Source organism: Frankliniella occidentalis, unplaced genomic scaffold (genome assembly GCF_000697945.3).
Source record: "Frankliniella occidentalis isolate FOCC.00 unplaced genomic scaffold, Focc_3.1 Scaffold1, whole genome shotgun sequence".
Lineage (NCBI taxonomy): Eukaryota > Metazoa > Arthropoda > Insecta > Thysanoptera > Thripidae > Frankliniella > Frankliniella occidentalis.
Genome location: NW_026267131.1, coordinates 3,761,569 through 3,771,064, shown reverse-complemented (window position 1 = coordinate 3,771,064; position 9,496 = coordinate 3,761,569). Strand labels below are relative to the sequence as shown.

At 51.7% G+C, this 9,496-nt stretch overlaps 1 protein-coding gene and 1 long non-coding RNA gene across 11 annotated transcripts in view; one reads left to right on the top strand and one right to left on the bottom strand.

The window, feature by feature from the left end:
- LOC127752378 (uncharacterized) overlaps positions 1-9,496 on the top strand; it is a 346,254-nt gene that overhangs the window by 61,691 nt on the left and 275,067 nt on the right. The gene's annotated exons all lie outside the window — the stretch shown is intronic.
- LOC113212627 (trithorax group protein osa-like) overlaps positions 1-9,496 on the bottom strand; it is a 108,842-nt gene that overhangs the window by 43,235 nt on the left and 56,111 nt on the right. For 8 of the 10 annotated variants that reach the window (XM_052277544.1, XM_052277549.1, XM_052277557.1 and 5 more), the window contains one exon: positions 6,445-6,492. The exons of the other annotated variants lie outside the window; for them this stretch is intronic. In XM_052277544.1, the coding sequence (XP_052133504.1) occupies positions 6,445-6,492 (48 nt within the window). The remainder of the gene's footprint in view (positions 1-6,444; positions 6,493-9,496) is intronic. 10 annotated transcript variants of the gene reach the window in all.

Sequence of the window (9,496 nt, the reverse complement as noted above, 5' to 3'; positions counted from 1 at the left end):
CTCCTCCCCTCCCACGCACGCCAGAGGCTCGTGCCCAGACCAGATCAGCTCAGAGCAAATTGGATGCGGCAAGCCATTAGGCCGCCATACCGGGCCATGGCCGATTAATTAATCCGGCTGTCAGCGAGAGAGAGAGAGAGAGAGAGAGAGAGTAGACCGACGGACACGTCGCACAACTGAACATACCACCATGCTGATTCCCCGAAAGTTGCCACTTCCACTTCATCAGGTGATCAAGCGGTAGATCGCAAACTTGAAAGCTGCATGACATTTTGTTCATCTAAATATCGCGGAATCGGGCCTGATCCTGCCAGGTTTCATATGGTCGGTTCGCGGCGGGGGAAGGCCCTGCAACGTGGTACCGCGGCACAGGTTTCTCGACCGCAGGCACCCAGGGCGGGCGGGCGGCCAGGTCCTGGGGCGATATTGGTCGTTAAGCGACCACATCCTTAACACATCCCGATCACTTTGAGGGCTGCCCTTCCCCCCCGCGCCCCGCCGCTCGCGGCACGCGCGATCCTATCGGCCGCCTTCATCACGCCACGCTCCGCCACGCCCCGCCGCGCCCTCGGGTCAAACGTCCATTGACAAAGTACCAACCGCACAGGATCCGAAAGTCGGACAGCGAGAGTCCGCGCACGAGCCGCGCCAACAGCGGCAACACATGCACCCGAACTAGAACGTTACAAAAACTCGTCGTCATAAGACAAGACTGACTTTCATTCATCCACGAAAACCAATTAATTAGCTGTATTGGCTTTGGAAAATGACAAATAGACATATCAGATCACTTTTGGTTTTCAGAAAGAAACGCACTAGTTACTTCAGCACCACTAACATCTGTATCAGCTAAAAATTAGTCATTAAGACAGCTAATATTCGAATCAAGCTCCGTAGCTTGTCTTCCTTTTTTTTTGTGTGTGTTGTCAAACGAGTCAGAGATACTCACAGCCGCTAAAGACACTGAAAATTAATCAATTCCAGTCGATTATTTGTGGAAGCCATCATGGAGGCGCGCTGAGAGCCATCCTCTCTCGTCTCCTCACAGTGTAAGAAAGAGAAAGAGAGAGGAACCAGAAAGACGGGCCGCGCGCGGCGTATTACAAATAGGGCCGCGTGGGCGGAGGCGTGTGAATATTAAGTTTGGAATCGATCGTTTATCACACCGGCCCGACAGACGGCGGACATCACCACAAGCAGCTTCAGCGTGCGGGTGGCAGAGAGAGCGAAGAGCGCGACAACCATTTTCAACTAGCTGCGGCCGAGGCTGCGACAGAGGTGGGAAACGGTCCCTCCGGTCCGGTCCTGGACCCGGTCCGGTCCATATATGCTCCAGCGACCGGACCGGGTCTGGGACCGGACCGGAGGGACCGTTTCCCACCTCTGGGCTGCGACGACGACGACGCCGGGGTGCGAATCACTCCCACGACGTCCCCAAATGAACCCTTTTAAAGCGCAGCCATCGAGACCAATGAGTAGAGAGACCGCGGCCGAACTGCAATTGCAATCATAATCGTAAACCAAAAGGCGAGTGCGCGCGCGCGAGGGGACCATAACTCATGGCAATGTGAATCCGGTGCCAACCAGGTGTGGCCGGGGAGGAGGAATTTGTGATTGCCGAGGTGGCGGACGGCCCAGCGCGCGCGCGAGGCCCAGCCGCTCATTCACTCCATTCATTCAACGATTCATTCATTTACGCGGCGCGCTATCAGATGTATCGACAACTTCATCACCTCACCGATCGGACCTCCCATTCAACATTGGGCCTTTCAACGCCCGCCTCGATTTACAACCGAAATAAATAATCGATCGAGAGGCGCGAGAGAGGCACGCGGCGGCGGCGGGCGCGGGAAAATACAAAAAAAAAAAAAAAAAAGAGTAAACCAAACAGGATGAAGAAGTATCTCTTTATATTGAACTGGGCACACAGTGGACGGGATCAACCAGTCGGGGAAGATTTCCGCCTCGGAGTTAGTGACCTATCAGAATGACTCATCCGAGGGAAATATCGGTATGGTCTCCCGAGCCTCCCACCCATAGAGACTAAAGCTGCTACTCCCCCCCCCCTCTCTCTCTCTCTCTCTCTCTCTTTCACACACACACACATACAGTAATCATGAGGGAAAAGGCGCCTAACCTATTACAGAAAGAAGAGGGACGGTAACAAATTGAACCCGCTCCCTTTTCTCCATCCCCCACCCCCTCTCCCCGGCGCGCACGTATTCGGAACGTCCTGATAAAAAATGGAGCAACAAATTGTTTTCCCCGTGAAACAGAAACAAACAAATGACCAGCAACTAGAGGTGTGAGCGCGGGGCGGGGCAAGCAGGTGAGCGTCATTACCTGTTCGATTTCTAAGTAATCGATATAAGAAAACGCGTTCTTTTTTTTTAAATAAAAAATTCCGTCACTTTTTTCTTTTGCTGTATAGCCGGGGTGTGTAAACTGGCCGCGACCCATTCGGCACTATTGCACGCGTCGCGCGCAGCGAGGGGCCGGTAATTTTAGCTTTATATCAAAGAAAATGGGGCGATTGACCGGGTGCGGGGGGGCCAGTGAAAGGGGTGCAGGGAGAGGGCATGACGCACAGATTTATATTCGCTCTCAAGTGCCGCGGGCGGGAATCGTGGAGTGCCTACCGCCTCCCTCTAAATCATCGCGTACTCCCCGGCATGCATGCCTCACCTCAAACCGTGCATTACACAAAAACTGACAGAAATTATCGACAAATATTTGATAGTGCTTGCTTTTCACAAGTATTTTCAATCAGCCTTTTTTATTTTCCCCGTGAGTCGGGAGCAGAACCGTGCCGAGAGGTGGTCCCGCGATGAACGTGACTTTCAATACGAATAGCGAGAAAGACATTACAGACTCTGGTGACTAGGCCGACAGGGAGTAGTTCTAGTAGCGACAACATTGCTAGAAAATAAGACGTGTGTGACACCTTTTCTGGTTGTGACCTCTGGTTAGACTTCTATTTCTATAAAATTTGACATCATTTATGCTTATAGGTACTATGGACTACCATCGAAATTCAGCAAAACAGAAAAGTAACCACTTTTGAAATTGAAGTTGAAGAAGGCTGGAGTGGAGATTGCACTAGCGAAGTTTTGTGTCACTGAATTAATTCCTTGTGATTTAGAGCCATAAGAGCAGCAAGGCAGTAGTACGCGAGGACAACACGTGTGGCGGGGGGGGGGGGGGGGGGGGGGAGGGTGGGGGGGGGGGGGGGGGGGGGGGGGGGTTAGAGAATGAGCAGCGTGTGTGCGGGAGAAAGAAGAGAGGTAGCGAGTGAGAGCAAACGGTGCCGGGATGCTGGGCGGGCGTGTTAGTGCGCCCCCCGCCGCGGCCACTAGGCGGCCACGCTCACCACCGGCAGGGGGGCCCCAGTCACCACACCGATTACCCCAGTCAGGCGCCGCGCGATAACAAGTCAAAGCGAGCGGCAAAAAAGGGAGAAGAAGAAGATGCAGTATTACAAAAACTATACTAATCGAGAGCGCTTTGGGGGGCCCCAGCGGCAAACACACTACTACTGCATGTCAAAGCAAAATAAAGCAGTCCACCAAATACAAGACGTATACGCGGAAGAGTTTGGTGAAAGGAGAGAGGGAGAGAGAGAGAGGAGGGAGCAGTGACTCACTGTTAGGAGAGGGGACTGGTGGTGGAAGGGTTACAGTCCAGGTCAGGCTCAGGCGCCCCCCCAGCCGGTCGCTCGCCTCGGGTCCGTCTCGCTCTGCTGCCGTCCGGATAAAGGGCCGTTTCCAATTAGCAGTAAAACTATACACACCGCCCTCGCCAAAAATCGGCAGTGGCGGCACGGCGCGGCGGCTCAAGGGGGGGGGGGGGGGGAGAGGTGAAGAATAGAGAGCAGTAAGGATATGAGAGGCGTCGAATTGCCCAACGCACATCCGCAACTCCCCCCCCCCCCTCCGTCTCTCCCTCTCTCTCTTTCTCTTCCCTTCTTCCGTCCCCACACCAGTTCATCATCGAGCAGCCAGAGCCACTGCTGCCTCAAATTTGCCACCACCGAAAGGGCCAGAGGAGGGGAAATGGAGGAGGGTCCGGGAGGGCGGCGGCGTAGGAATGGAAATGGAAAAAGAGGGGGGGGGCTGAAATAAAAGTCCGTAACTGTGGGACCCGTCGGCTGACGGCCCCGTCCAGACCCCACGGCGAATTTGCTTTCTGGGAATCAAGACAGGCGGCGTGCGTTACGATCCGCTGCGACAAGCAGCAGCATCAGTCTGGGGCGGCGAAACTCGACACCGCAGCAGCAGGGGTGTTTGGACGCTTGCCTCTGCCCCGTTGTTCGACTAAATTTAGCAGAGGAAGAAAAAAACTATAAGCACGCGCAAGACTTATTTGCGTGCTTTGCAACTATGCCATGACTTAAATGGCCCTAACCAAGAAGTATATATTCCGAAAATTTCAAAACACGCACCCTCGATTTCTGAAGGGGGAAAAATTACACATTTTTGCTATCTAAACAATTAACTTAAATTATACACGACGCTACGACACTAATCTTCAGTAGTCTCGTTGTGCTGTGTAGGTTTTTTGGGTGAAGTTGGCTTTTTAGGCATTACGGAAACAACTTAAGTACATACAATTAAGTTTAAAACTTAAAAAGTGAAACAACCGACGAAATTTCACCGGTAGTGTCAGATCCTAAAATTAAATACGTTATCATAGAAAATCGAATCAATTTAGCAGCTGGACGATACAAATCCACCCACACACTCGTCTCTCTTCCCGCGACAAATAATCACCTAATCGTCCCATAACACGGCGATCAGTGCGCACCAGCGCGGCTTAGCGCCAACTGCTGCGGTGCGGCCCCCACTGGGAGGGGAGGACTATACCTCAATCAAGGGAGCTAGGGGACAAGCCGAGACATTTCTACAAAATGTTTCGACATTCTGGTAGATAAGACTTGGTGACAAAATGCAATTATTAAATCGACTATAAACGTAATAAAGGGTATGTACGCAGAGAAAATGACTTGCTACTTTTTTCGGCACATTAAATTCAATCGTTTTCGACGCAATAAGAAATCCGAGAGGCGCCCGACCCCACTTTTCAATTCTCGACTCGGCGAGAGTGTAGGCAGAGAGAGAGAGAGAGAGAGAGAGAGAGAGAGAGAGAGAGAGAGAGAGAGAGAGAGAGAGGAAGAGAGCAGAGCCCCGGAATGGAACCATTCAGCGCAAGAGCGGAGCCTCAGCCCGTCGGAGGAGGGGCGCCGGGCGCCAACATCTCCTCTCCGCCCCGCTCGATGGAAAATAAAGCAAATGTCGAAAAATCGTAAAATCCTGTGCACTTTTTGCAGCGGCATGTTGGCGCCCGCAGCCCTGCCAACATAATCGGCGCCGCCAAAGGCTATTAATGCTATTAATATTCCACTTCCTGCCGTCGGGAACGGCTGAAGATTACATTGCACCACTTTAATGACGGATGCCCTTCATTTCTACCGCTCGGTGTCCCTAGTTTTCGTTTCCGATTGTTCGTGTTTCCCGCTCTCTCTCTCTCCCTCTCTCTCTCTCTCCCTCTCTCTCTCTCTCTTTCCTTTCGCCGCGCTACAGGTCTATCATTATCCACGTTTCGCGTGGACGCGAGCGAGAAAGACACTGCGACCGCGCACACCCAAAAAGTTTGTCCTTGACATTAGTGCATTTTTCTTGACTGTAACGCACTCATTGTAAGACGACACGAATTTTGTTTAAGACCCACACATACTTCCGGGTGCATCAACGACAAGAATGTAAAAAATGAATTTAAAAAAAGAACCTTGCAACACCACAGTGAGCCTCATCGAGATACGTCGATCTTGCAGAAACTTCAGTGACGCGCGGCATTCCAGCACGACGCGACGGGTCCACGCAATGATATCTAGATCGCCGAGCCGTTAATTCGTATTTATATTTGATGTCGACACGAAGAGGCCCCGGGCACATCAAGGTATCCGCCACGCCCCGCCACGGACCGCCCATCCGATGTTCGACGCACAGGTGTGTGTGTCTGCACCGGCCACGGCCGAGTCGGTTGATATGCACTGCTTTGCTGGTGATACACGAAATTTCTAAAATGCGAGGTGAAAAGGAACCAATCCTTTACAAAAAAAAAACTGCATGCGCGTTTTTTATTTTTCCTAATTCTTTCTTGAACGGTAGGGAGAGAGGTGAGGAGGTGGGGAAGACAAAATGACGTGGGGGAGCGAAGAGAAACAGTGTGTCCACAAAAGAGATTACCTGTCGCAGGGTTTGTTATTGAGTGATAGGCACCCATCATCAAGATGGATCCCGTTGATATAGATCCCTTCCTCCACCCCCCCCCCCCCTTTCCCCATGGGTACCTCCCTTAGGCACCTCAGCGTCAACAGTTTCTACCTTTTCGTTACGATCCGGAAGTTTTCTGCTCGCCGGCACGATTTTAGAGTGAAATTCTTACCGAAATGATGTCGGCTCCGATGCGGGAAGAAAGAGAAACTCCACCCACCTGCAACACAGAAAAAAATAATATGATAAGCACAACCAATCATTGACGATAATGATTCCTTAATTGAAAATACGTTCCTTTCAAAAAAAAGTTCTTTCTTTTCTTTAACGGAACATTTTTCTAAATAGATAAGATGTATTCCGGGAAGCGAAAAACTACTGCAATACGTCCTCCGAGTCCTCCAAGAAAAAAACCAAACACCTCCCTCCTCCCCCCTTCCCCATACACACGCACCTCGCTCTAACGAAATTAGAACACATGATTAAATACCGCACGAGAGTATCGTGAGACAGGCAAGCACATTAGGAACGAAAAAAGTGTGTATATCGCTGCGTGATGGTTTTCAATCGATGACTGACTCTATACGGCCGTAGCCATTAGTGTAGCGTGGAGTGGGACCCATCAGGACCAAGACCAAGCGCAGAACGAGGAGTAAAACCAAAAAATGCGTGATACAGATTTCCACAAAAGAAATAAAAATTAAAAAAAAAACAACATAACGATAGTGTCAAATTGTACTTAAGAAATTGTTTGATCAAAAGAAAAATAAATTCTAGCAAGCTGCGCTCGATGGACGCTGGCCGCCCCCGCTCGCGCTGGAGCCCTGGAATGTCCAGCGGGCTCGCTGGGGTCAGCCGGCAGCACCAGCAGCCATGAGAGGCTCATGACAGGAAGTGATGGGCGCTATGTACGTCTGATATATGAGGTAATTAACCAGGGAACATTAAGTACAAAGCGATGATCCCTCCCCGCTGCCTTGCCCAAACGAACTGCGGTGCTCCGATCAGAAATCTGACGACGGGCAAAAGCTGACGAGTGAGAAAGATAAACTGTGTTGCGCATGTGGTTCTCAGTGCCAATAAGACCCACTCCGCCACTCTGTCTGATTTCCATAGTACAAGACGATGACCTGATTAAGCCCAAACGACACAACGGTAAATCACAGAAACACATGCACAAAAAAAGTCCATCCTGTTTCTGGAAGCCGCTCTGGAAACCAGTCAGTCGTTGGACCGCAACCCCCTCCTCTAGCCAATGCCATCCTCCCCTCATCAGCACAGTTTCGGTATGTCTTTCTCTCTCACACACTCGCACGCCAGAGCCCCCCAAATTGCCCGGCAGCGGTGGCAAGCAGCTAAGGATGCACATATGATTTCTATCTCGGCAAAACTCAGCCGCCTTTCTGGCCCGCCTAGTCCCGCCTAGTCCCGCCCAGCCCCGCCCAGCCTCCTCATGGAGACACAGATTTATTAATTTTCTACGACAAGGAAGGCCTTCATGTGGATGTCACGTGATGTGTCTGAGGAGCCACCGCGTCCCTTCCGGTGGGGCGGTAGCTCTACACTGTCACCAGAGTGTTTCGAAAGAATTGTTTTACCATCTTGGAATGTTGTTACTTGTTCCACGATAATGGAGAAAACAACAACCAGAATTGATAACAGGGCCAGATTTCCGCAGAGAACTATCAAGAGACTTGAAGTCACGATAGCATGCAAGAGCCCTTCAGGCAACAAAATATGGTGGGTAAAAACATATTTCTTTCATATGGATAATTACAACTTTTAGTAAAAGAGACGTAACCTACTAAATGAAAAAAGAACAACCAACTATTTGATCCTGCAACATCTGCATACAAAGATCTCACATCATTAGGGGGTGGGAGGGTAGAGGCGGGGCGGGACGAGACGGGGCGTGGGGAGAGTTTCAACAGCCCGCCTGATTAATGTTTCGCCAGTTTCTCATGCGAAACGTCGAGAGGAAATCTTCAAACTACTCCCATTCCCAAATGCCGTTCGATTAAACAAAAGAAAATACTGTGAAATAAGCACAAATAAGCAGGAATTTCATAGCTTTGCCATTCACTTTGACGCAAAGTTGTTAAAACTCTTCGTGTAAGCATTATTCCAAACGAAAACGACAAGTCTTCCTTGATCCGGATCAAGTTTTGGAAAACACACACGACAACCACCCCAATCAGATGGCAAAGCGGCCGCGGGCGGCAGCACCAGCAGCCGAGGTGGACGAGGCCGCGGCGTGACCAAAGGCGTCGTCACCGCGGGCGTCGCCGCGCAGTTAAGCCCCAGTATCCGTCACGTCAGTCCGTCATTGAAAGAAGACGGCAGCCTTTCAGCCGCAGAGAGGAGCCCCGTCCGGCGTCGCTTTTATTAATGCGCGGTAGTACCGAGAGGGGGTCAGGCATACCGAGATAGAGGTACACGAGAGAGTATGTGATATGACGCCGCCGCCCGTTTCCGGCCCCCGCGGCTGTCATCGAGCCATCCATCGCCTTTTCACAACGACACCCCCCACCCACGCTCGCGTCGCTCGGCCCGCGAGCGATCCATCACGCCGGGAGCGCCACATATGCACCGCCTCGGTCGGTCGCGGGATCGATTCCCGCCTCCGTGTCTCTTTTTTATTTTATTTTTTCCTTTCCCCCGCGGCCCTTCTCTCTTTGCCGTTTCATCCGGCCGCTGCCCACACGCGCCGTCTAACGCGGCCCCGACTTATGGGGCGACGAGAAATTACTCTAGGCGTTAAATAAACAGAGCGAGGGCCGAGCGCAGCGCTATGCAACTGTTATTGGGGCCGATAATAGAGTCGCGTACGGATATAGAGAGCGACAGAGACAAAAGAGAAACGACTATAGGGCCGGGCCCAAACGGCCTCGCTTAATAGACTCGCCCGGCACTCTGGTGATTTACACAGAGTCCAGTGTGTCACTCCGACTAATTTGAATATTATGGCGCGTTATAATTTCATCAGCGCCGCGTCCGAACCACTTAGGCCCCCGCGGCCGTCTCGCGGCGGGTCGTTGAGCCAAACGGGCGATCGACCGGCGTCGTGAGAGACAATGGCTACGCCAGGCCTCCGCGTCACTGTAACTCACTCTACGACCACCCCCCCCCCTCTTTAGTGATAGGTACCGCTTTAGAAGATGGATCCCGTTTATATAGATCCCTTCCCCCCCCCCCCCCCCCCCTTTCCCCATGGGTACCTCCCT